This window comes from Amborella trichopoda, chromosome 13, assembly GCF_054954075.1.
Source record: "Amborella trichopoda isolate Santa Cruz 75 chromosome 13, AtrichopodaSantaCruz75HAP2 v2.0, whole genome shotgun sequence".
In the NCBI taxonomy this organism is placed as follows: domain Eukaryota; kingdom Viridiplantae; phylum Streptophyta; class Magnoliopsida; order Amborellales; family Amborellaceae; genus Amborella; species Amborella trichopoda.
In genome coordinates, this window is record NC_142348.1 from 42,823,303 (window position 1) to 42,851,173 (window position 27,871).

General features: G+C 35.3%; 1 protein-coding gene across 3 annotated transcripts; it reads left to right on the forward strand.

Moving 5' to 3' along the window:
• Nucleotides 1-71: 71 nt before the first annotated feature.
• LOC18442495 (uncharacterized) lies at nucleotides 72-19,585 on the forward strand. Of its 3 annotated transcripts, none has more exons than XM_088855148.1 (5): nucleotides 72-782; nucleotides 11,173-11,274; nucleotides 11,546-12,158; nucleotides 18,616-18,737; nucleotides 18,825-19,585. In XM_088855148.1, the coding sequence occupies exons 1-5, from the start codon at nucleotides 705-707 to the stop codon at nucleotides 19,119-19,121; spliced, it is 1,212 nt and encodes a 403-aa protein (XP_088711274.1). In that variant the 5' UTR covers nucleotides 72-704; the 3' UTR covers nucleotides 19,122-19,585. The 3 variants fall into 3 exon arrangements, with proteins under 3 accessions (XP_088711274.1, XP_020528086.2, XP_088711273.1); XM_020672427.2 differs by lacking the exon at nucleotides 72-782 and adding an exon at nucleotides 9,903-10,322; XM_088855147.1 differs by lacking the exon at nucleotides 72-782 and adding an exon at nucleotides 9,932-10,322 and having other exon boundaries at nucleotides 11,152-11,274.
• The last annotated feature ends 8,286 nt before the right edge of the window (nucleotides 19,586-27,871 follow it).

A 27,871-nucleotide genomic window follows, 5' to 3' on the forward strand; every position in this document is an offset into this window, starting at 1 on the left:
CCCTTGGTTGGTCATTGGCTCATAATTCATCTTCCTCATGATTTGATGAGCTTGGTGATTATAGAGGTTCTATCGATGTTATACGAAGAACTAGCCAAGAGACAACATGATCTCACTAAGAATGGTTAGAACTAGCCAAGAGACAACAGGATCTCACAAAGAATGGTTTCTGAGGATTTTCTTGTTTTTGTGCCTGAGCCATTTGTCTCGCTTGAATGTGGTATTGATCCCATGATGGTTTCTTTTCCTTTGAATAAAAGGGTTCTTTGAATGAAGGAGTTTGGTTAGTGATTTAAAATTCCTGCGATCTCAATCTCTTGGGTGTTCGAATATATGTATGTTTATGTCATCTACCAATTACTCGAACCGGGTGCTCCTAGAGATACACGTACACGTGTCCCGGGGGCCCACGAAATCTTCGGATGTTTTCCGTGCCCTTTTGGGGGCATCCGAGGTCTAGCGGCACTGGAACGCCTTTCGAACCGTGCTACGGCTAAACCTGTGTCGAGCCTTTACAAAACCCCCAACTCACCCTCATTTTTCATCCTTCCTTCATTTGGAACCTTAGTGGCCTTTTCTAAATTTTTGGTAGGGTTGTCCCATGCCCATTTCTCTCTCTCTCTACCAGAGTTCCAAAAGTCGTTGGAGTTTTAGCCCCGCCCAAAGTCAAGCTTAGAGACCACCATTTTGTTTGCGTTGCAGCGATGTTGGATGAGGAGGGGTCGGAAAGTCCTTGGGTGTTTGAAGGGCGTCGTATAGGCGCTTGTTTGAGAACGAGTAAGGTATGTTGGAAACCTTATCTTCATTTGATGCGAACTTGCGAATCATCCGATTTTTCCCCTATTATTTTGAAATTTCTTGTGGATCCAGGGATCTTGGGGCATTGTGATTCTTTTGGGATCGAAATCCCCAAATTTAATGAGCTATTTTTTTGGTTTTAGAAATTTGGGTTTGCCAGATTTGCTATTTCCGTTTGCGTCAAAAGTGGCCAGAGGCTGTCGGAGGTGGCAACCCCGATGTTCCCATTGTCGGTGTTGAGATTTCCGCCCAACTTGGTGGGCTTTCTGGCTGCCATTCAGGTGGTACCTGCCTGCTCGGAATTTCTTGATGTCGGACTGTCATCGCCACTGGGAATGGCGTTGGCTTCGACTGGCGCCCAAGGCTATGGCTCGTAGGGTGCCTCAGACGAGTTGGGCCCATTTTGGACATCCTCCGGTGATGAGCCACGATCGTCCATGGGAATGCCACCAGTGGCCCTGCGAGTGGTGTATTTCCGAATAGCGTTGACGTTTTAGGTGCTCCTGGCCTGTTTGTATAAATTTCCTGAGTTACATTTTTCCCTCGACCCCAAGAATGATCTTGGGCTTGGGTTTCTCTATTTGGGTTTTGGATGACCGTTGGATCAGGACTGTCCCTATTTGAGGCATATTAAAGTGGGCATTCCTCTCCTATTCCTCGACATACGTCAGGGATGGATTCATATGTAACTGCTCCTTTGTTCGTCCTACCCCTGAATTCGGGGGTGGATTGACTTCATGAGTATTGATTGGGCTTTCACTTTCATTCTTCCCTGTCACCAACTTAGTTGGAGATGGGACCCTGGTTTTGATTCTCATTTTCCTATTGCTTCAGCCTACCCCTCTCTCTTTTACAAGTCATCTGTATGGAGTCCATCGGCGGGCTAGGGTTCTGCCTCCCAGGTTGATTAGGGAGTGCGTGGATATAGAGGTATGGGAGGTTTGTTGGATCGATGCCTTCCCCTTAGGTATGGAGCTTATCGGTGCCTTAGTCCATAGGTTCCACCCTGAGACCGGGACCTTCCCAGATTGCATCACTTTAGAGGAAGTGACTCGAATTTTAATTTTAGGGGTGCGGACTGATGGAAGCCCCTTCTTTTTTGACCGACCCTTTTCTTTTTTTCTTTTTTTCTTTTTTTTTTTTTTTTTTTTTTTTTTTTTTTTTATGCCAGGACCATCCCTTACATGAGCATGCGAGCAGTGCAGGCGTCTTCGTGATTGCCTTGGAGATGGCTTTGGCTGTTGGAGCGTCCTACCCCTCTCCGATTATACCTCCTCCTTTGGAGCTCACACAGAGCCTAGCCCTATCTGGTTGTTCTTTAGAGTAGGAGCAGGAGGGTCTTGTCGGGTGGAGAGTACATCACGACCAAGAGCAGATGACCAGGAGACCGCCTCATCCCATCGTTCTTGATCCCATAGCCCTGGATTTTGATAGATAGTTACTCTTTGGGCTTTACACGCCTCTTATGATTGACCTTTTGGATTCGTAGTATTTTCCTTTGGTCACCACATTTTGGATTCTGTCGTTTGCATGGATGATTTTTGGTTTGGTGCTAATTATATGGTGTATGTCCATTGATTTCCAGCCTAGTTGGCTGGGACGGGCCCAACCCAGCCTTAAGAGGGCCAAGGTCGGGCCTCTCAGGTCTGGTCAGGTCTAGGCCTAAGCCCGAGATGGGCCTCTTTGGCCTGGTTTGGACCGGGCCACGCCTAGGCCAGTCCTACAAGGAGCACAATAGGAATTTAAGCAATCATTAAATTCCAGCTCTCACGTGTCACTACCTTAAGGAGAGAAATGCTAAAGGTTTATTTATGTATGCGCTCGCGTGACAATAATATATGAATTTCAAGATCTTAAAAGTTCGTATGGTTTTTGCCTGAGGGAGTAAATGGGAAGTTTGCTCCCGCGGTAGCACAAAATCATGAGTAATACTAGGACGATTTCATTGTGCAGCGGTGGTTACTTGAAGGGTGTAGTTGCCATACGGACGCATCCGTAGTCCGTAGCTGTAGAGGTAAGGTGCATCTTGAATTTTATCAGTGGTGATTGCTTAAAAGGACCCCTGAAGTGTATTGTAGAAATGTGGGTTCGACAATAAATATATTTTTTAAATATAATTTGATCTTAATTTTTAGAGTTAATATGGGGATCATGAATATAATAAATAAATAAAATTTGAAAACTAGAAATAATAATTATATTAAGAAAGCATTTGACCGTTATTTCCAATTTTTCATCTATTTGCATCCATCTTTAAGATGGATGTTTTATACCTTTGATCACATATTGTAGAAATGTGGTCCAGCCTGAAACAATAGCTTTTAAAGGAAATATCAAAAGTTTTTGGTTTACTAATTTAAAATTTTGAGTTAATCTCAGGCCTCATAATTTTTTATTTTGACTGTCAACCACACTGGTGGTGTATAAATCTACTAGATCTATTATATACAAAACACCACTTAGGTTTATCGTCTTTTGTTTATATTAATAGGAAAAACATAAGGTTACGTTATTTATTAAGAGCTCCAAAGATAAAAAAAAAAGAAGAAAAAGGTGAGAATTCAGTAGTGTGATATTGCTTTGAATTTCAATAATGTAATGTGTATCATATTGTACTTATATATTTAAAATTAGAAGGTTGGGTTGAACTAATAGTATAATATTGCATTATTATGAGAGAAAAGAAATGAAGTGCGTGTTCCCTTTGATACATACACTATTTTGGATGTTTAAAATGACAATATAAATTGGGTGCAGTTTGTATAGAGCCCAGACTTTAAACAAAGTAAAGTGCACCTTCAACTAGTGTTGAGAAATGTAGTTTTACTATTGGAAATTTTTGTGATAGCCTTAAAATATATTTTCATACTTAATTAGAAGATTTGAAGCTTCAAACATAGTGTAGATCGAGTAGATCTATAAAAACTTGAAAATTGATGGTTCAAAACTGTGTTACAAGATGCATTATTTTCAAATTTTGAAATCCATTTTTTTTTCTCATGTTCATGCATCTTTATGTCTAGGTGATCATTTTTTAGGACATTTGGGCATCAAAACAACCTTTTCTAGTAAAATTTTTGAGATGGGCACTAATTTGATTGTTTAGAGCCTCGGCTCTATATAAATTTTTTCCATTAAAATTTTATGCCTTAAATATGTTTTTATGGTGGATCCTTAATCTTTCTATCAATAAAATGCAGTAGGTTCCTGCCCCTTGGGAGTTATAATATGGTTTGATCCCATGAGAGCATGTATGGGACGCTTGCCACAAAATCGTTTATATCGCTCAAGGGTAGTTATTGTGGGATGGGGTTGTTATGTCAGCCGACTCCTATGTACACATGCGTGCGCTCTCTAAAATTCATTTTCAAGATAGATTTGTGAGGACTTGATGATCTAGGTCAAGATGATATGAATATAAAAATGAAATTTAAAATGTAAAGTGTATTTTTTTAATGGAGAGTGTCTTTTAAGAAAAATATCTTCATGCTCTTTATTTTTAGGTTTCATATATTAATAAATCTAAGGTTTCAAAAAGTATCTTCTAACCTCCTAACCACTTTAACCCTATTTTTTAACCTAAACAAATGTGAGAAAGATATGATTTTTCTAAAACCCAATCCTCTCTATTCATTTATATACTCCAAACTTCTCTCTTTCTCTTTCTTTTGTGTCTCTTACTCTATTTCCTCCCATGTTTTCTCAAACATGTCTCTCTCTCCTCCCTGTAACCTCTCATCTCCATGAAGCCCTCTCTCTCTCTAGAAGTTTGAGAGGATGGATTTTAGAAAATGCATGTCTTTTCAAATTTGTTTGGCTGAAAAAAAACAAGCTTAAATTAACTCAGGGGTTAGAAGAAATAAAATCTACAATCTGTAGGTCTCAAGATATCTTTTAAAATTTTAGATCTATTGTGAAATGAAATTTAAAAATAAAGAGTATGAAGATATATATATATATATTTAATGTTTAAGGCACTTTACACAACTTTCATTTTAGGACGTTCGTGGGTAAAGGGGCACTTGTGTCTACTAGTAGTACTAGTACTAGTAGTAGCAATAGTAGTAGTAGTTACTAGTAGTACCACTACTACTTCTACTACTAGTAATAGTTACTAGTAGTACTTCTACTACTACTACTACTACTAGTTACTAGTAGTGCTCTAGTAGTATTACTACTAATAGTAGTAGTACTACTAGTAGTATAGTACTACTACTACTATTAGTAGTAGTCTAGTACTAGTACTAGTACTAGTATTAGTACTAATTACTACTACTAATACTAGTAGTACTAATTGCTACTACTATTATAGTGCTCCTACTATTACTACTGTAGTACTACTACTATTAGCAGTAGTCTAGTGCTAGTACTACTATTAGTACTAATAATATTAGTACTAATAGTACTAATTACTACTACTAATAGTATTAGTACTAGTAGTACTAATTACTATTAGTAGTACTAGTACTACGACTATTAGTAGTACCAATAGTATTAATATTAGTACTAGTAGTACTAGTACTAGTACTAGTAGTAATTAGTACTACTAATACTTACTAGTACTAATAGTAGTATTAGTACTAGACTACTATTAGTAATAGTAGTCTAGTACTAATACTACTATTAGTACTAGTAAGTATTAGTAGTACTAATTACTACTACTACTACTAGCACTAATTACTACTACTACTAGCACTAATAGTATTAGTAATACTAATTACTACTACTAATAGTATTAATACTATTAGTACTAGTAGTAGTAGTAGTATTAATAATAGTAGTACTAATAATATTAGTACTACTAATAGTAGTAGTATTAATAATAATAGTATAATACTACAAATTATAGTACTAATTACTAGTAGTAGTAGTACTACTATTATTAGTAGTAGTACTACTACTACTAGTAGTACTATACTACTTTTATTAGTATTATTAGTACTAATAGTAGTAGTAGTAGTCGTATTAATAATATTTATTAGTACTAGTAGTACTAATAATAGTAGTAGTACTAGTACTACTATTAATACTAATAATAGTACTATAGTATAGTACTAGTAGTACTATTATTATTAGTACTATTAATACTAATAGTAGTACTAATACTATTTATTAGTACTAGTAGTACTGCTAGTAGTAGTAGTACTACTACAACTACTGCTAATAATAATAATAGTAGTATAGTATTAGTAGTAGTAGTAGTACTACTACTACTAGTACTACTATTATTAGTACTAATAGTAGTACTACTAGTACTACTACTATTCGTACTAATAATAGTAGTACTACTACTAATAATAGTACTAGTAGTAGTAGTAATAGTAGTAGTAGTAATAGTAGTAGTACTAACTGACTGCAATCTTTTTCTGTCTGTGAGGATCCCACCATAGCGTGCCTTCTAATAAGCCATGAACTAGATTAGAATCATTCTCAACGAATCCATAAGAAGTGATCCAATTTTTTTCGTTGGGTCCAGGTGGAGACATAGGATCTATGGAGAGCAAGTACATTTTGTGCAAAGGACCTTTCTATCTGATAGAAAAGGATCCCATGATCTTGAACGGATCTTACCTGGTATCGCAAATCCCAAGTTTGTCTATGAAGAGCTGATCTAATTGTATTAGTGCCTAGAATTGACTAATTGATAGGGTCTCATTGGTAAGTGCTACAAGATCTCTTGCATTGGAACCCATGGTTATGGACCCGAATCCGTTAGTACGGAACACCTTCTTTTCCGAGTGGAATCCTCTAGTATATGAAAGAATGAAAAATTATTCTTTTGATCTTTTTTTTTATTTGATCGGATCAGAAATAAACTTTGGGATTGCTGAATGAAAACTTCACAAGTAACCAAACCATCATAGTATTTTTTACTCCTCCGAGGAAAAAGGTGGTAAATGAATCATCTAAAGATATGGGTCTAATAGATCTATTTGTCTCTTTCTCCAAGAGTCGATTCCATTGTAGAACCGTATGTAACGCACAAAAAATACATGTACGGTTGTTCAATTCTATCTTTTTTTTTGTTATTCTTTTTCTTTATTCATTCCCTTATGTCCGATTATGCGAATATAGAAGAACCACTCACAATGTCATATTAATCATCAGGGTTATGATCCACCAACCCACTAGTTCTTTTTATGAGGCACCAATAGGAGAATTTAAGTGATGGAAGATCCGACATTTCAAAATAGTATCTAGAATAATAAGAAAAGTGGAAATGAGACCGGATATAATTTGATCGTTATGACTAAATCCAAAATCTTTGTAGACCGAACCAATCATTAGTTCCTAACCATGGGGCGAATGAAATCCAATACATGAATCGGTTAGTAAAAGAATAGAAAAAGCTTTTATTGTGTCACTTAAGTTATAGAAGAATTCATGAACCCAAGAATTAAGAGTGACAAGTTCTTCATTACCCATAATAGAATAAGCACTTAGAATAGCGAAACTCATTATATTTGTCGAGAAATGCGAAATTATATGGATATAATCTTGATTGTACATTTTCACTAATTCTATCGTTTCTTTGTGGATTCCTATACAAAGCTTTTGTATATGGGTCTCTGAATAATCCCTTATCATTTCGTCCAACAGGAATAGTTATTCTAATTCTATGAATCTTTCAAGAACGTTATTTTCTTGAATTTCATTCAAAAGAGTTTCATGTTGGCTGGTATTCTGCCAATTTGTAACCCAAGGTTCCAGACTTTTATTAAATGATAGAGAAATTCCCCAGGGCAGAAAAACTATAGATGCAAGATATGGCAGGGAAGGCAATGCTTTCTTTTTGGCCATTTCCAATTTGGGAATTGTTAATAAACCTGATTTGACTTCCAATATGGGAATTGTTAATGAACCTGATTTGAGTTCAAAAGCAGACAGTAAGCGTCTTTATTATCGTCATTTCATTCTGCCTCCGCTTATGAAAGGTCAAGCTAATACGATAGGTACCGTGATGCGAAGGTCTTTACTTGGAGAAATAGAAGGGACATGTATCACATGTGCAAAATCTGATTGGGTACCACATGAATATTCTACAATAGTAGGTATTGAGGAATCAGTACATGGTAGGGAAGGCAATGTTTTCTTTTTGGCCACTTCCAATCTGGGAATTGTCAATGAACCTGATTTGAGTTCAAAAGCAGACAGTAAGCGTCTTTATTATGGCCGTTTCGTTCTAGCTCCGCTTATGAAAGGTCAAGCTGATACGACAGTACCGCGATGCGAAGGTCTTTACTTGTAGAAATAGAAGGAACATGTATCACATGTGCAAAATCTGAGAGGGTACCACATGAATATTCCACAATAGTAGATATTGAGGAATCAGTACAGACCAAGTGGACGAATTTTCCATCTCCAGGGAAAAATACTATTATCTCCTATTAGAAAAATCCCTAATTCCCTTTTTGGAGCTTTTATTCTCACATAGAGTTCTTGTTTCAAATGGGAGAAGGTTTTTTACTAATCAATCGATATTCAAAATCATTTCATTCTATATTTCTTACTACTACTAGCAGTATTAATAGTAATACTGGTACTACTAGTACCATTACTACTATTGTTGGTACTAATAGTAATACTAGTACTACTATTAGTATTAGTACTAATACCAGTACTAGTACTATTACCAGTACTAGTACTACTAGTACTATTACCAATACTAGTACTACTAGTGTTAGTAGTAATAGTACTACTAATAGTATACTACTAGTACTACTACTAGTATTAATAGTAGTACTAGTACTAATAGTACTATTACTAATAGTAGTAGTACTACTACTATTAGTACTAATAATAGTACTAGTTCAATAGTACTACTACTAATAATACTACTAGTAGTAGTATTAGTAGTACTAATAATAGTACTACTACTAGATTAGTAGTAATACTACTAGTAGTAATATTAATGGTACTACTAGTACTACTACTATTATAGTAGTAGTACTACTATTAGTAGCAGTATTAATACTACTATTAATACTCCTACTATTAATATTAATAATAATAGTAGTACTAGTAAATAGTACTACTAGTATTATTATTAGTACTACTACACTACTAGTACTAGTAGTACTATTATTAGTGCTACTACTACTAATAGTAATACTACTATTAGTACTATTACTAATAGTAGTACTGTAATAGTAGTACTACTAGTACTGTAATAATAGTACTACTAGTACTGTACTAGTAGTACTAAACTACTACTACTAATAATACAACTATTAATAGTATTAGTAGTACTAGTACTACTAGTAGTAGTCTACTAATAGTAGTACTAGTACTACTAATAATACTACTACTAGTATTATTATTAGCATTAATAATACTAATAGTAGTATTATTAGTACTAGTAGTACTAGTTCTACTACTACTATTAGTAGTACTGCTAGTTGTAGTAGTACTATTATTATTATTAGTACTAGTAGTATTAGTACTACTACTAGTAGTAATAATGATAATAATTATTACTACTTGTAGTAGTAATAATGATAATAATAATGGAACCAACAAAGGGCCATCATCACAATGTAACCATATAAAATGCAGAGACCAAGGACGATTGCTAATCATTGGACCATTTAATCACTTTAAGAGAATCACTCTCAATAACTATAGATCCCACGATCCCTTTACTTAAGATGATCTTCAGGCCTTGTAACAACAAAAAAAGCTCACCATAGTTTGTTGTAGCGATGCCAGAGGGACCTTCATATAAAAAATAATGTTTTGTTTATGGTTCCTGAGTACACCACCCACCTCTAAAATCTTAAAGTTCTCAAAAAAATTACCATCAAAATTTAATTTTAGGGAACTCAATTTTTTATTCATGTTCTTGCTTCTGGTTATCAAACAGGCCCTAAGATAGTTTATATATATATAATTATCCTATGAGACCCTCCCACACCCATGTAGGATATAAAGGATCACTATTAAATTTTGTACAGATCTTTAAAAAAATTATAACATAGGTGTGACTTAACTTTTCTAAAAATATGTGTCAAATTTAATGGTGATCTTTTGAATCCGATATACATAATTATCTGAAGTTCGCTCATTTTAGATATATATATATATATTTATAAAACGCATGGTTTAGCCCGCAATCGGAAATGGCCACGAGTAATGGATCCATGTTATATATGTTTGCCTTTACTCAATCAGAAATGGCCACGAGTAATGGTTCCGTGTGACACATGTAATATATGTGGCCTTTTTTTTTTGTTTTAAATTATTACCGTAACTTTCCTGAAAAAACATCAAAGTGCTCGTTTCAAAGAAAATGCGGAAATGGGTTTTATGAAACCAGGGTTTTAATGAGAGAGACCAAGCTAACTTCGACCATGAATCGTGTCTAATTTTTAAACGATCGGAGTCAGTTCAAAATCCAGGGTTTGAGACGGGTGGTACGTATGGGTAATGGAGATGAGAAGAAGAACAGAGATAGCTATGGAAGTCCTAAATCTCCAGATTCTTTGAAGTACACATTGCTTAAAGATAGCAGCTATAAAAATCAGGTTTTTTGTCTTCTGTTTTATTGGGTGTTCCATGTGCTATTGAAAGTTCCATTATCTTTTTTCCATGGGCTTTTTTGCTAAAATCCCCAATAAATTTTGTCGATATGCTCTGCCTCTTTCTATAATATGAAATTTTATTTTAAAAAGGACATGTTAGTTATTTATTTATTTTCTTTGAAGCATTTTCTTTCCATTGTTTTATTCGTTTTCTTGTTTTGTAATTTGTTGCAGTAGCTGTGTTCCTTTGTAACTTAACTGAGTTTTGTGGATACAGAAGGTTTTCAATGTTTATTTATGTTTGTTTTTATTTTAATTTTTACTAGCATTGTGCAATTTCATAGCCACTGAAACTAAAATGAATATGGGGTTGTTCGGTGAATGATGAGTTTTGTATTTCTTTTTCTTTCCTTGTAAATGGTGGCTTGTTTTATGCTTTTGTTATCTGCACTTCCCTTTAACCATGATTTTTGTTTAATAATTTATTGTAAAACATAATGAAATCCATCTTAATTATTATTTAGATAAACCATAATTTGGTTTTCGTGCAGTAGATTTTGTTGCGTGGTCGGTTTCTTGGTAGTTTGGCTGCCGTACTGTTAGAAAATTCATTTTTGTTCGTGTCAGTAGCTATGAAATTGGTTTTTGAGGATATTCTTTGTGTGAAACCAAAGAAGAATCAGTACTACAATCTACAGACACTTCCATGTTTTTCTTTGGGTGTTGATGCATTTTCATGAAATCCATTTATTTCCTTATTTTGTTCATTATTTAGTCATGAAAAGTTGAAAACAGTAGTCATATAGACAAACTGATTTCTGAATGATTTTAGGGTTATTCACATGGTTCACAGGGTTTGGTAAGAGATGCTTTGCAAGGACAACCAAATCAAAGTGCAATTTGCTCAGGTGAAAGAGTGGCCATTAAGGGGCCAGGGGAACCAGAGCCGCCTCAGGTTGGTTATTTATGTCCTTCTTTCTTTTGCTGTGTGTTATTTTCATTAGTGAAGTTTGTTTTTCTTATTTCATTTGGTGTGTTTTGATTCTTTATGTTTATTAGTATCTAATATTTACAATTTTGCTCTAGGTTGATCCCCTTTTATATTAGTATTTGGTGTTGTCTTTTTGGCAAATACATAGCTTCATTTTAATTGACTTAAGCTAGGTATGATGAAGCTAAGGATTTGCTCTCTCTTGTGATAACTCATAAAACTACATGATTTGCAGAATCCAGCATATGTAGTTGATGGGGTTGGTTCAAATGAACCCATGGACTCTGATTTAAGCATGATTCATCATTTGAATGACGATATCTGTGCTTTAAGTGAGAGGGTGACAACTCAGAAGTCTTCTATTAGGAAGGAGAGGCATGAAGTGGATTTGGAGACAACATGGGAGACAAGGAAATCAAAGAGGAAAGTGGCCTTCTCTGCATCACCAGAATGGGCTGCAATGAATGATGACTCCTTTGCGTCCACGGTAGAGGTTGATAAAATGGTCGATGAGGCCTTGGATGTTATGGCAATGAGGGTTATAGAGAGGGCTTCAAAGTGGGCCTCGCAGAAGAATGCAGCCTTATATGAAGCTCAAGACCAAATTGCATTCTTGCGCCGAAGTTTGGAGGAGGTGCACCCTCAAAAAGAGGAGGAGCATGCAAATGCATCAAGGGCACAAGCTGAGGTCAAGGAGCTATGCCTGAGGGCACAAGCCGACGCTAAGTCAACACAAGCAGAGGTGTTGAAGGCACATGCTGAGGCTAAGGATGCACACTTTCAGAAAGAAGCAGCACAAGCTGAGGTGTTGGCTATGAAAGTTCGAGATAGGAGAAGTCAGATAGCAAGTGAGTTTCCTGACTATTCTTTTTATCATTCAAAAAGTATAGTATGATCCATATGGTCATCTTAAGACATGGTCATAGCCTCATAGGAGCCATCACCGCCACATGAACAGGTTGGAAGTTGAATGAAAGATATTGAGTTCCACAAAACTTCCCATTATTCATTTGTATGATCTAATCTCCATCCATCACCATTCAACCATTGGTTGGATGCTGATGACTCTTATGAATGTCGCCTTACCATGATCATATGGATCATACCATATTATGACTTTTTAATTATTAGGGAGTAGCCCAAAAAATTGAGTTCCATCAAACTTCCCATTATTCATTTGTATGGTCTAATCTCCATCCATCACCATTCAACCATTGGTTGGATGCTGATGACTTTTATGAATGTAGCGTTACTATGATCATATGGATGATACCATACTATAACTTTTTAATTATCAGGGAGTAGCATAAATAATTCATTTGTATGATCTAATCTCCATCCATCACTATTCAACCATTGGTTGGATGTTGAAGACTCTTATGCATGTAGCGTTACCATGATCATATGGATCTTATTATACTATGAATTTTTAATTTTTAGGGAGTGGTAGCACCGAAAAATGTGCCGCATTAACTTAAAATGTTTAACAAATCATGATTCCAAATGAACAACCAGAGGGCAAGCACATTCGGGGTCAAATTCGTCCATGTGTTTCATATCATAGAAACACAAGTTTTACATATATTATTCGGAATGGAAGAGTTCCAGAGGCATAAACTTCTGTTACAATTTACATCAGCGTAAGAGCTAAGCTGAATACCCTTGATTCGAACCTTCAAGCCTATACATACGATTTTAAGAAAGAAAATATACATACATTATTATACGTCATTTTTTATGTACTTGTATTCCCGAGGCAAATAAAGAGAGCCCGTAGAACGTGGTTCTGCTGGTACCCAAGACACCGCTAGATTACGGGAACACTGCAGCAATAAGTCTAAAATTGAGCGACCTCTAAAAAAGCGTCAGAATGGTTTCAAATTGCATGAGTGGGTAGTTTGGGATACTATAAGGACACCTATAACGTTTTGTCGTGTTCTGATAAGTTTTGATACAATCAAGCTTGCAAATCAAGTTTCTATCATACTAAAAATTGACCTTACAACTACAAACCCTATCTTTTGGGTCTTATAATAGTACTAGACTACCGTCATTGGATCCAAAACGTCGAAAACCCCCATGTACCAAATTTCGGTTCAATTGGATCTTTCAAGACCATTCGAGGGTTAAGTTACCCTAAAAAGGTAGGTTCTATATTATTGCGGTGTAGTTTCAGCGAACCAATTTTTATTTACAAAAAGTGTATTTTCTCATTCATGATGATTTTCAATTGCTCATGACTTGCTAGTTTTGAGTCTAATTAAGTCCAAATTCGAACACGGGTTAGATCTTGACGACTCAATCGTTGTGACATGTGGCACGTGTCATGGCGTGGCCCGAAATGAGAGAATTTCTAAAGAGGAGAAGATGAGCTCGAAATATGAAAATTCCGATTTTATAAAAGAACCTCTTAATTCTTTGAGAGGCCATGGCTCAAGATCCCGGTGTCGGATTGTTGTAAGTATGGGTCGGTTGTGACCGTGCGTTGAAGAGCTACGGTTTGGTATAATTTTTATGTATGATCGGAGGCCGGATGATATGAATTTTGAGGTCGAAAATGATATATTTTTCGATCGTCAGAATCCCATTTTTCGGTGACTTTTCAAAATTGGAACATGATCAAACAAAGATCAAATTGGACGAAATTTATTGCAAAACGATCGTGATAATATCCTCTTCAATTTGTGATAAAAAATGAAGGCTTGGAACTTCATAAGTCGTATCGGAGTGGTGGTCGAAAAATCACAAGTTTACGGAACTTGATATGATTTTGGGTTTTTTTTAAAAAAATCCGTTTCAAGACGCCCAAAGGGTATCAAAACGTACGTAAAAGTTCAAGCATCGATTCTACGACGATTGATCGCCCAAATTACCATCGTAAGCGTTTAAAAAAGCTTTCGAGGCCTAGCAAATGGCAAGAGGTCCTCATGGATGGATGATTTTATCATTTGTTGAAATGTGCCTAGGGGCGTTCTGTATTTTATGGTAAGTTTATGATTTAATTTCTATTAGTGTCATTTATAATTTGTCTATAAAAGACAAGTTTTTATATTCATATCAATTAATAGTCATAAGAGTCTCTTCAGAGAAACTTAAGCCTTTACACATAGTATAGAGCTTTGGTCATTTGGTTAAAAAATGGGATTAATATTTTAATTCGTAAAATGTTTTTGTAGTTTTTGTGCTTTCTACCTTTGTTTGGTGGTTCCTCTATACAAGGAACTCAACCTTTGTTTGGTGGTTCCTCTATACAAGGAACTCAAGTTACTTGTAAACTTAAGTTTTGAAGCATAATAAAAAATTGGGGTTTTCCCCCTTAATGCCTAGTTGCTTGGAGCTTTTAACTTCAAGAGAGGAGAGATAAAATTTTACCAATTTGGGTAATTGCCCTTGGACTTCCAACTCCTAATTTCTAAACTTCTCACTTCTAACTCTCAACATCCAAACCTCCTATTTCCAATTCCCGACTTCCAAACTTCTCACTTTCAACTTCTAAACCTTCTACTTCCAATTCCCAACTTCCAAACCCCTTGCTTCCAACTCCCAATTCCTTGAAACCTCACTCTCCCTACTACTTAGAACCTTAAACTTCCTACTCCCTAGCCTTTCCAACTTCATACTTCGTACACCATGCACCTCACCTTAGTTCACCATACACTATTTGATAAACTACCCTAACCTACTTAGGTCTATTCATCTTGGACTTAGACCCCAACCCTAACTCCAAAGGCCAAGACATCTTTTTTAGGAGCGCTCAAAAGAGATCTTCAAAGGTGCGCACCAACCCAAGCCTGCATAGGTCCTCTCTCTCTCACTATTGTTTCTTTCTTCTCTCTCTTCTAATTCTCTCATCTCTTATAAATCTATTTCTCTCATACTCTATCTTTCTAAACTTGGACAGCTTTCGTGAGGTTTTTTAGAAGTGATTTTGCGATAGTATAGAACTGCAGACTTCACTCTCTAGCTTCGGAGGTGATTTCTCGATAGTCTAGAACTACGGACCTCACTATCTAGAATCCTATGTAGTGCTCTTGAATTTGGTCTCGAAGTCTAGGGACCTTTCCAACGTTCCCGGTTATCTCTTTAGAGAAGGGACATCGAAAAGATGTCTGAGTTTTGAGAAGCATTCTCTTTCTTATATTCTCATAGCATCTCTTATTTCTCTGTTCATCCAACTCCCAACTTCCAAGCCCCACACTTACAACTCCCAACTCGCAACTCCTTAGAACTTCAAACTCCCTACTACTTAGAACCTTAAACTTCCTAGTCTCGAGCCTTCCCAACTTCCTACTCCTTACATCATACATCTCACCTTAGATCACCATATACCCTATCTCATACGCTACCCTAACCCACTTAAGGTCTATTCATCTTAGACCTAGACCCCAACCTTGACCCCAAAGGCCAAGACATCTTTCTAAGGAGCGCTAAAAAGGGATCCTCAAAGGTGCGCACAAACCCAAGCTTGCTTAAGTCCTCTCTCTCTTCTATTTATCTCTTCTCTTATAAATCTACTTCTCTCGTACTCTATCTTTCTAAACTTGGACAGCTCTCGCGAGGCTCTTCGAAAGTGATTTCGCAATGGTCTAGAACTGCAGAATTCACTCTCCAGCTTTGGAGGTGATTTCTCGACAGTCTAGAACTATAAACCGCACTATCTAGAATCCTTCAGAGTGCTCTTGACTTTGGTCTCGAAGTCTAGGGACCTTTTCAACGTTCCCGGTTACCTCTTTGTAGAGAGCATGGAGTTTTGAGAGGTCGTCTCTTTCTTATATTATCATTTCTTTCTCATAGCATCTCTTATTTATCAGTTCATCCAACTCCCAACTTCCAAACCCCCCATCAAACTCCCAACTCCGTAGAACCTCAAACTCCTTACTACCTTGAACCTTAAATGTTTTACTCCCTAGCTTTCCCAACTTCCTACTCCCTACACCATACACCTCACTTTAGATCACCATACACCCTATCTCATACACCACCCTAACCCACCTAGGTCTATTCATCTTAGACTTAGACCCTAATCTTAACCCCAAAAAGGTTAAGACATATTTCTGAGGAGCACTCAAAAGGGATCCTCATAGATGCGTACAAACCCAAGCCATCTTAGGTCCTCTTTCTCTTCTTTCTCTTTCTTTTCTCTCTCTTCTCTCTTTCTTCTATTTTTCTCATCTCTTATAAATCTACTTCTCTCATACTCTATCTATCTTTCTAAACTTGGACAGCTCTCACGAGGCTCTTCGGAAGTGATTTTGCGATAGTCTAGAACTGCAGACTTCACTCTCCAGCTCCGGAGGTAATTTCTCGATAGTTCAGAACTACGGACCGCACTATTTAGAATCCTCCGGAGTGCTCTCGACTTTGTTCTCGAAGTTTAGGGACCTTTCCGACGTTCCCGGTTACATTCTTAGAGAGGAGATGTCGGAAAGATATCTGAGTTTTGAGAGGCATTCTCTTTCTTATATTCTCATTCCATTCTCGCTGCAGTCGGTTTCTCAGTTCCTCCTCCATCAACACCAAATGCGAAAGCACTCTTTATAGGGCGCATGCTACGATTAGGTCTCCAAGGGATAAAGGAGTGTACTCTTTTGAACCTCAGGCTTAGAGGTAGAAGCTGTCCAGGCTTGTGCAGCGGGTTTAAAGGTTGTGTACTATGACAAGGAAACCTTTATAAAACCCCCAACTCGCCCTCATTTTTCTTCCTTCCTTCAATTAGAACCATAGTGGCCTTTTTTAAATTTTGGTGGGGTTGTCCTTTCCTTGCCATTTCTCTCTCTCTCTCTCTCTCTCTTCTGGAGTTCCAAAAGTCGTCAGAGTCTTGGCTCCGGATTTGTTAGCCCCACCCAAAGTCAAGCTTAGGGACCATCATTTTGTTCGCTTTGCATCGATGGCGAACGAGGAGGGGTCGGAAAATCCTTGGGTGTTTGAAGGGCGTCATATAGGAGCTAGTTTGAAAACGAATAAGGTATGTTGGAAACCTTATCTTCATTTGATGCGAGCTTGCGAATTATCCTATTTTTCTCCTTTTATTTCGAAAGTTCTTGTGGATACGAGGATCTTGGGCATTGTGATTCTTTTGGGATTGAAATCCCCAAATGTAATGAGCGATTTTTTGGGTTTTGGAAATTTGGGTTTGCCAGATTTGCAATTTTCGGCTGCGTCAAAAGTGGCCAGAGGTTTTGTCGGAAATGGCAACCATGATGTTCCCCATTGTTAGTGTTGAGAGTTCCGCCCAACTTGGTGGGTTACCGGCTACCATTCAGCCGGTACCCGCCTACTCATAATTTCCCAATGTTGGACCGTCATCGCCAATGGGAATGGCGTTGGCAGGGTTTCGACTGGCGCTCAAGGCTGCGGCTCATAGGGTTCCTCAGACGAGTTAGCCCATTTTGTACGTTCTCTGTTGATGAGCCACAGTCATCCATGAGAATGCCGCCAGCGGCCCTGCGAGTGGCGTCAAGGGTCTTAGTGCTATTTCTGAATAGCGGTGACGTTTCAGGGGTATAAATTTCTTGAGTTACATTTTTCCCTCGACCCCAAGAACGATCTTGGTCTTGGTTTCTCTATTTGGGTTTTGGATGACCCTTGGATCAGGACTGTCCCGATTTGAGGCATATTAAAGTGGGCTTGGGTTTCTTTATTTGGGCTTTCTTCCTACCCCTGAATTCGGGTTGGATTGGCTTAATGAGTATTAATTGAGTTTTGACCCTTGTTTTGATTTTCATTTTCCCCATTGCTTCAGCCTACCCCTCTCTCTTCTACTAGTCATCTGTGTGGAGTCCATCGGTGGGCTAGGGTTCTGCCTCATAGGTTGATTAGGGAGGTCATGGATATAGGGCTATGGCAGGTTTGTCGGATCGATGCCTTCCCCTTAGATATGGCGCTTATCAGTGCCTTAGTCCATAGGTTCCACCCTGAGACCGGGACCTTCCCCTTTCCTTGTGGGGAGACTGGCATCACTTTAGAGGAAGTGACTCGGATTTTAGGGGTCGATGGAGAGCCCCTTCTTTGTGACCCACCTCCAGATGATTGTTCCGTCTGGGGGGGAGGTTCGGGAGTTATTGGGCAAGGCCCTTCCTAGAGAGCAAAGGCAAGGAGGCGAGGTTGGTTCTTACCGGTGTGCAGGCTGAGCACGATGATCTCCGGTCGAGATTGAGTCAGTTGCAGGGGCAGTATATTCAGTTATAGGGGCAGAATTAGGAGGTGGTTTAGAGTCGATCCCAGGCGGAGCGTGAGGGACTCCCTTCGTCGGGATCTTCCTGATCGTGACATCTCTTTCATTGGCTTGTATGTTCCCACGTGCAGCATCTCTGGGTATTCTCCCAGTTCCGCAGACTTCTCAGGGGCCTTCGACTAGCGAGTTTGAGCGGTTGCGTTCTCGGGTCATTCTTTATTGGTCCGAGTGCCAGAGGCTCCGAGCTGAGAGGGTATGTATTTTCATGTCTTTTTTCTTTCTTTCTTTTTTCTTTCTTTCCCACTTCTTTTTATTTTGCCCCCTTACTCTCCTTGGCCAGGACCATGCCTTACATGAGCATGCGAGCAGTGCAGCCGTCGTGATTGCCTTGGAGACAGCGTTGGCTATCGGAGGGTCCGACCCCTCTCCGATCATAGATCGTGCCTTAGCCCGATGCCCTCGTCCTCCTCCTTTGGAGCGCACGCAGAGCCTAGCCATATCTGGTTGTTCTTTACGAGTAGGAGCAGGAGGGTCTCGTAAGGTGGAGAGTACATCACGACCAAGAGCAGATGACCAGGAGGCTGCCTCATCTCATCGGTCTTCCAGGGGTCGTTCATCCCATAGCCCTGGGTTTTGATTTTGATAGATAGTTCCTCATTGGGCTTTACATTCCTCTTGTGATCGACCTGTTGGATTCGTATTTTCCTTTAGTCACCGCATTTCGCATTGTCGTTTGCATGGATGATTTTTGGTTTTGTGCTAATCATATGGTATGTCCGTTGATTGCACGTATACACGCCCAGCCTGGTCGGCCTGGCTCGGCTCGGCCCGGCCTTAAGAGCACCACGGCCGTTGGGCCTCTCTCTGGTCAGGTCTGGACCTAGGCCAAGGACCGGGCCTATTTGGCTGGGTCGGCCTAGGAATTTGAGCAATCATTAAATTCCAGCTCTCACATGTCTCTACCTTTAAGGAGAGAAATGCTAAAGGTTCATCTATGTATGCGCTCGCGTGACAATAGTATATGATTGCTCCCTCGCGTGACAATTGTGTAAGAATTTCGTGATCTTAAAAGTTCTTATGGTTTTTGCCCGAGGGAGTAAATGGGTAGTTTGCTCCCGCGGGAGCACAAAATAATGAGTAATACTAGTACGATTTCATTGTGAAGCAACTGATTGGTGATTAGTTTTAAGGACCCGGTTAGCGTGTGGCGCCGCATGCATATTGTAGAAATGCGGGCTTGACAATTATATTTTTAATATAATTTGATCCTAATTTTTAGAGTTAACATGGAGATCATGAAAAATAAATAAAATTTGAAAACTATAAATAATAATTATATTAAGAAAATGCGGGCTTGACAATAAATATATTTTTTAAATATAATTTGATCATAATTTTTAGAGTTAAACATGGAGATTATGAAAAATAAATAAAATACGAAAACTAGAAATAATAATTATATTAAGAAAATATTTAGACCTTTAGTTCCAAGTGTTTATCTATTTTGGATGCTTTATACTTTTGGACCGCATTTCTACAATGAAACAATTGTTCTTAAAAGGAAATTTCAAAAGTTTTTGGTTTATATCTTTTAAAATTTTGAGTTAATCTCAGGCTTCATAATTTTTTATTTTGATTCTTAAGCCCACTGGTGTTGTATAAATCTACTATATCTATTATATGTAAAACACCACTTAGGTTTCTCATCTTTTGGTTATATTAATAAGGAAAAATCAGGTTCGGTTATTTATTAAGATCCCCAAAGATAAAAAAAAGTGAGAGAGTACAATAGTGTGATATGGCTTTGAATGATGTAATATGTGTATCATATTGTACTTGTATATTTAAAATGATAGTATAATATTGCGTATTATAAGAAAAAGACAATTTAATTTGGGTGCGGTTTTTATGGAGTCGAGACTATAAAGTGTACTTTCAAAAAAAGTGTTGAGAAATGTAGTTTCAATATTGGAAATCTATGGGATAGCTTTAAAATACATTTTAATTATAATATTTAAAGCTTTAAAAATAGTGTAGATCGAGTCGATCTATAAAAACTTAAATATCTTGAAAACTTAAATATCTTGAAAATAGTCGGTTCAAAACTGTATTACAAGGTGCGTTATTTCGAAAATTTGAAATCTAATTTTTTATTTTTTTATTTTTATGTTCATGCATCTTGATGTTCGATGATCAATTTGGGGATATTTGGGTATCAAAATAACCTATTTTAGTGAAATTTTTGAGATGGGTTTTAGTTTGATTGTTTATAGCCTCAACTCTATATAAATTTTTCCCATTTAAATTTTATGCCTTGTTTATATGGTGGATCATTAATCTCTCTATCAATAAAATATAATTAGGATCTGTTTGGATAAGAGGAAATTAGGAATCTTAGATATTTGAAATCTTAAAGAAAATTATGGATTTTCAATATCGAGGATTTTTGTTGATTCTTCAAATCTCTTGTTTCGATAAACTATACAAAATTCGTGGATTCTTTGCAATCACTTCCATGTTCATTGTTTGGTAATAAAACTTGATATAGTTTCTCTCTCTAAAAATTTTATATGCTTTCTCTCTCTAAAACTCAAAATTTGGGATAGTGTATCTATAAAATTTTTGAGATAGTTTTTCTATCTAAAAATTGATATGGTTTCTCTCTAAAATTTGATATATTTTTTATATAAAATTAAAAATCTGAAATTGTCCATCTAAAAATTTTGAGATAATTTATCTGTCTAAAATTTTTAGGTGCTTTACTCCTTTTAAAATTGAATAGAGTTTCTCTTTTTAAAATTTTAATATACTCTCTCTAAAACTTAAAACTTGAGATAGTTTCCCTATTCAATAATTTTGAGATAGTTTCTCTCTCTAAACATTTTTAAGTAGTTTCACTCTCTAAAATATGATATAATTGTTCTCTTAAATTTAAATATGATATAATTGTTTTCTCAAATTTTAAGATACTTTCTCTTTTTAAAAGCTAAAATTTGAGATAAATTCTCTTTAAAATTTATGAGAGTTTCTTTTTTTTAAAGAATTTTATGTACTATCGCTTTTTAAAATTTGATACATTTATTTTTTTAAATTTTAAGATATTTTCTCTCTCTAAAATTTCAAGTTTGAGATAGTTTCTCTCATTAAAATTTTGAAATAGCTTCTCTCTTTAAAATTTTATATAGTCTCTCTCTAAAAATGGCTATACTTTTTCACTCTAAAGTTTAAAAATTGAGATACTTATTTTCTCTAAAACTTAAATTTTGAGATAGTTTATCTTTAAATTTTTTTGTGATAGTATCTCTCTCCAAAAATTTTGAGATAGCTTATATCTTTAAATTTTTTTTGTTAATTTCTCTCTAAAATTTGATATAATTTTTATCTTTAAATTTTTAATATATTTTCTTTCTCTAAAATTATAAATTCGAGATAGTTTCTCTCTAAAATTCAAAATCAAAATTCGACAGTTTTTTCTCTAAAAAAAGAAGACATTTATCTCTCTAAATTTTGTTTGGCAGTTTTTCTTTCTAGAATTTATAATAATTTCTCTTTAAAACTATAAGAATACTCTTTCTCTCTACAATTTTAAAAGTGCTTCTCTCTAAAATTTAAGATTTGTAGTTTCTCTTTTTAAAACTTAAAATATGAGATTGTTTCTCTCTAAAAGTTTTCAAATAGTTTCTTCCTCTAAAAAATTGAGATAGTTTTTCTATCTAAAATTTGCATCAACGTTCTCTCTCTAAAATATGATAGTTTTTTTAAAAAAATTTAAAATTTGATATAGCTTCTCTCTCTAAAAACTTGAGAGTTTCTGTTGTTTAAAAAAATTTGGTACTCTCTAAAATATGAACGTACTTTCTCTATCTAAAATGTTAATATACTTTCTCTATCTAAAAGTTCAAATTTGAGATAGTTTCTCTATCTAAAATTTTGAGGTAGTTCATCTCTCTAAAAAAATTGATACTTTCTTTCTCTAAAATTTTAACATATTTTCTCTTTCTAAAATTGTAACATACTTTCTCTCTAATATTTTAATTTTGAGATAGTTTCTCTCTTTAAAATTTTGAAGATAGTTTTTCTCTCTAAAATTTTGAAATAGTTCATCTCTCTTTAAAAAAATTGGTGCTTTCTCTCTCTAAAATTTAACATAATTTCTCTCTCAAAGTTAAAATTTGAGATAGCTTCTCTCTCTCAAATGTTTAGAGAGTTTCTCTCTTTAGAAAATTTATTAAAAAATTTAAGTATTTTCTTGCTAAAATTTTTATACCTACCAAATGCTCCTTATGTTTCAGGAGGGAGTCAAGAGTGAAATCCATGGGTCTTGGAAATGCAAAACAACATGTTTTGGTGTGGAAATGAAATCATGGAAAAATATGATTTTTTTTTATGATTTTGATTTTCCGATTTTAAGTATCCTAGTCATTAAGCAATCTAAGTAGTAGATTTTGGCAAAATCCAAGATATTCGGAGTCTATGCCTTAAAATTCATGTACCCAAACAGGGCCTTAGGTTCGTATCCTTGGGAGTTATCATATGGTTTGATCCCATGAGAGCGCATGTATGGGACGCTTGCCAAAAAATCGTTTATATCTCTCAAGGGTAGTTATTGTGGGATGGGGTTTCTATGTCAGCGGACTCATATGTATACATGCGTGCTTTTTCTAAATTTCATCTTCAAGATAGATTTGTGGTCCAATTCTTAGGGCTTTATGATCTAGGTCAAGGTAATCACGAATATAAATATGAAATTTAAAATTTAAAACTGTACTTTGTTAATGGAGGGTTCTTTTACAGTATTTTGCTGAGGGCACTTTACACAACGTCCGTTTTAGGACGTTCGTGGGTCAAGGGGCTTTTATGTCCGCTTGCTCATGTAAAACTGTTTGGCTTATGTAAAACTCTTTTTTCAGGGGGTGTTTGGGAACTGGGAAATATATGAAAATAGATTACACGGAAATATCACATTTAGATTGTTGGGGTAAATTTTAATGGTAATAGAATGAAAACAAGATGATTCGAGATTTTTCAAAAATCAAAAAATCTATTACGTACGGTGAAGAGTGAAAAATCTATTACGTGTTTGACGGGTAATCGGGTAAAATCTAGGATAAAAAATTTATTACGTGTTTGACTGGTAATCGGGTAAAATCTAGGATAAAAAATCTATTATTTGTTTGACGGGTAATTGAGGGAAATTTTTAGGGCACGTATGCTCTCCAAAAAAATCCAGTGACCTCTTAATAAACCACAAGAAAAAAAGTTTAGCAGCAAAATGCAGTGACCTCTTACTAAAAAAATCTAATAAACTACAAGAAAAATCTTCAATTAACCGCTAAAACACGGTAACCCTATTTTCCGCTTTCAATTAAAAAAAAAAAAAATCTAATAAACCACAAGAAAAATCTTTAACTATGCGCTAAAATACGGTAACCCTATTTTCCTATTTTATGCAATAAATAGCTCCTAAAAAATTAGCAGCTACCGAGCTGTAACACTATCTTTTACAATTAATACCTCTTTTACTTCAAAAATCACATAACATCCCTATCTTCTTCAACTGGCAGCTGAAACCCGAAAAATTACACCACAGCCTATTTTTTTCCTTTTCCTAAAAAATCACATAGCATTCCCATTTTATTCAACTCGCAGCTAAAACCCGAAAAATTACACCACAACTTATTTTTTTCAACTTGAAGCTAAAATTTATCGATAGCTTTTTTACCTCAAAAATCACGTAACATCCCTATCTTCTTCAATTCGCAGTTAAAATTCAAAAAAATCACACCACAACATCATCTTCTTCAACTAGGAGAGCTAAAACCCCAAAAATCACACCACAGCCTCATCTTCTTCAACTAGCAGAGCTAAAACCCAATACTAGCCAAGCGAAAGCTCAAAAAATCACACTACAACCTCATCTTCTTCAACTAGTAGCTAAAATTTTTGCAGCTCCTGCCACATCTTTTGCAATCACAGTTGTAGCTATTGTTTATTTCAGATTTATTTTTTGGGTTCTGCAAGACAGTTGTAGCTATTTTTCAAAAAAAAAAAATGATTTGGGTTGTGTGTTAAGATTAGTCTGTTTAATTTTTTGGCTTTATTTTTTTTGTTTTACTGCTTTTATTTGTTGATAAATTTGAAATATTTGAGTTCACTCATAGAGAATCATCAAATATCAGTGTGATTGAATTATTTTTTTTTAAAAAAATTGATTTACCTCTTCAATCTCCTTCAATGCCCAGCATAATTTCTCCTACAATACATCTTCATAAAGACTTATAGGTTACTAGCCAAATTTCTTCGAACTTTTTTTCTTTTAAATTTGACCATGGAAGTTTCATGGAGGAAGAGGATCGAAAGCCGTACAAGAAAAGAAAATATAAAAAATATGATGGCTTATCATAATAAAAGTATATTATTCCAAAGTGTTGACATCTTGAAAGCACTTGATCCAAAATCAAGTGGCAAAGGCATACAAAAAGTGTGACTAATTCTTACGCCTAATGTAATTATAAAGTTTTGGGTATAAAGCCAAAAAAAAGAAAATAAAAAAATAAAAAAAATGATGATAATGTATTTCTCATATTTCTTTTGCACATAGCCAAACAATGCATTTTTTAGGTTCTATCTAAATTCTACCCAAACAATGACAATCAATTTGCAGATAATGTATTACGTCAATAATATATTTTACAAAAAAAAAAATACTTCCAGGTATCCAAACAACTTATTCTTTTTAAGAGTATTTATTGCGTAGGACGTGTCCTACCTAGTAAACTTCCACATTTTTTAATACAACCAAGGTCCTAGAACCAAAAGATAATCTATCTCAATCAATCAATTTAAAAAAGGATGCGGTTTGCATACGGATGCATCCATAGGCGTAGAGGTAACGGTTTTATCATTGTCTATAATTTTGATCTAAAATATTCTTAGGATTATCTCAAAATCTATTTTTATATCTAATTATAAATTTTTAAATTTAAAAAATGGTTAAAATCAAGTAGATATATAAACATATGAAAATCTTGAAAATGGACGGTGTAGATAATGTATTGTAAACTGCACCATTTTTTAGACTTAAAATCTTTTTATTTTTTATAGTCATACATCTCAATGTCGAGATGATCAATCAAAGGGTTTTTCAACATTAAAACTACCTTTTTCGATAGATTTTTTAGGGGCATCCATAGTTCTACAATATAAGGTAGCATCCTTATATATAATTTCATAATTTCTTAAAGGGAAATTTTCCTATAAAACCATAATTTCTTGTATTATTTCACGGTAGACTTTCTTTCTTTCTTTTTTTCAAGTGGCATAAGAAAATTGACTTTTGATGGTAGACTACTCATCATCTCTTATCTCCCTTTTTTATTGACTTTTGATTATAAAAATTATGGTTAAAAAGGTTTTTGAGCTGAAATGATATAAAAAGATTTGTTGGGGCAAATTTTTATGTTCATAAGTCAATAAAAGAGGGAGATAAGAGATGAGGGGGTACGGTGAAATCCTTATGGATTTTTTTATGCGGTTTGAAAGAAAAAACAGAAAGAAGGTCTGCCATGAAATAATATGAGAAATTACGATTCTATACAAAATTTTCCCTTTCTTAAATTGCACCCTATGAAAATTAGCTAAATTGTATAGTAAATTAAGATATACAATTAAAATAAATTTCAAATTCATTTTAATGTCAGTACTTGTTTTAAAGGCTAGAAATTTATATAGAAGGCTAAATTTTAAAAATTAAAAATATTTTTGTTTTATTGAGAACTCATTCTAAAAATTTCATTAATAAATCTAAATGCTTTTAAATGTATAAATCATAAATAGAGTCAATAAGGTCACCCTCAATTAGCTCATTGTAGATCCCAGGTCTTGTAACATTATGAAGAAACTAAGGTACACCTCTTTTTAGATGCTATTACTACTCGATGTAGATTCGTATAAATTTTATTTTGAACAATGACACCATTCCCACAAGAGTATATTGTCTATTTACTCCCTCTCGTAAAACCCAATACATGAGTAATTTTAGGACCCTAATTTTGTGATGTAGCATCTTCATGGACTAACCTCAGTAATAAATAACATAAAAATAAAAAATCCAATTGAAATCTCTATTGTGTAGAAGAAAATATCAAAATCAATTTGAGACCGTCCATTCTTTTTAAGGGCAATTTATAAGTGTTAAAAAAACTCAAAGTTCAATTTTTTTTTTTTTTCTTTTGAAAATAATCTAGTGATTCTTAGGTCCTTCCCCAAGTTTGCATAATCCTCTCAAGTAGGTCTTTTGACTGGGGGAATAGATGTACTACATATGCTCTCACAGAAGCATAGCATATGTATTTCTCAAAATATTAAATCATAAAATTAGTTATGGATACAATTATAAAAAAATTTAGGTTTTTCTAAAATGAGTACTTGTCGTGGATATCGCGAGAAAATGAGGAATTGTATAGGTACCTTAAAAATCTCATTGATCAACTAATTGGTGTTCTAATATGCCAAAAAGATAATAAACTCTTCTTCTTTTTGACAAGATCAAGTTCTTTTATTGGTATGGAGTGATTAATCCATCAATAGAAAGAATGGAAGGTTTATGTGCCATTGAAAAAAAAAAAAAAAAAGAGAAAAGAAAAGAAAAGAAAGAAAGAAGGAAGGAAGAGGAAGAATGGAACCAACAAAGGGCCATCATAACAAATATCATGAATTTGTAACCATATATAATGGGGGAGACCAAGGAACTGATTGCTGATCATTTGACCATTTTATCGCATTAAGAGAATCACCCTCAATAACTATAGATCCCACAATCCTTTTACTTAAGATGATCTTCAGGCCTTGCAACAGCGAAAAAAGCTCCACATAGTTTTCTGTAGCATTGCCAAAGGGACCTTCATACCTAAAAATAATGTTTTGTTCATGGTTCCTTAGTACACCACCCACCCTGGACTCTCAAGGTTCCCAAAAGAATTACCATTAAATTTTAATTTTAGGAAACCCAATGGCGGGGCCTGCCAAGTACCATGGCATCTGATATTAGTGGTATTGCTGAACGTTTAAATTACCAAAAGATATCCACCCACGATACTCCTTTGCCCTCTTTAGTTATAGAAAACCAATTCCAGAGATGTTGAAGGATATTGTCCTCGACGGTACCCAATTCTAATGCGGCACCCTCAAATGCGCTTCTGTTTCTTTCTCGCCAAATCTCCCATGAAAATTGCCCCCCTAAAAACTTTCAATATAATTAGACCTGTTGTAGGAAGACCAGGCAAATGCAATCGATTAATAAGATAAATTGGAAGCTCTGGTAACATGAGATAGAATCCCAATTTTTGGAAAGCCCAGGCCAATATTTGCGAAACAAAAGGGCAATGG

Coding starts and splice junctions, on each gene's coding strand:
- LOC18442495 (XM_088855147.1), top strand. CDS start 10,218: ATGGGTAATGGAGATGAGAAGAAGAACAGAGATAGCTATGGAAGTCCT. Junction 11,275..11,545: donor GGGAACCAGAGCCGCCTCAG/GTTGGTTATTTA, acceptor CATGATTTGCAG/AATCCAGCATATGTAGTTGA. Junction 12,159..18,615: donor TAGGAGAAGTCAGATAGCAA/GTGAGTTTCCTG, acceptor TCCCACGTGCAG/CATCTCTGGGTATTCTCCCA.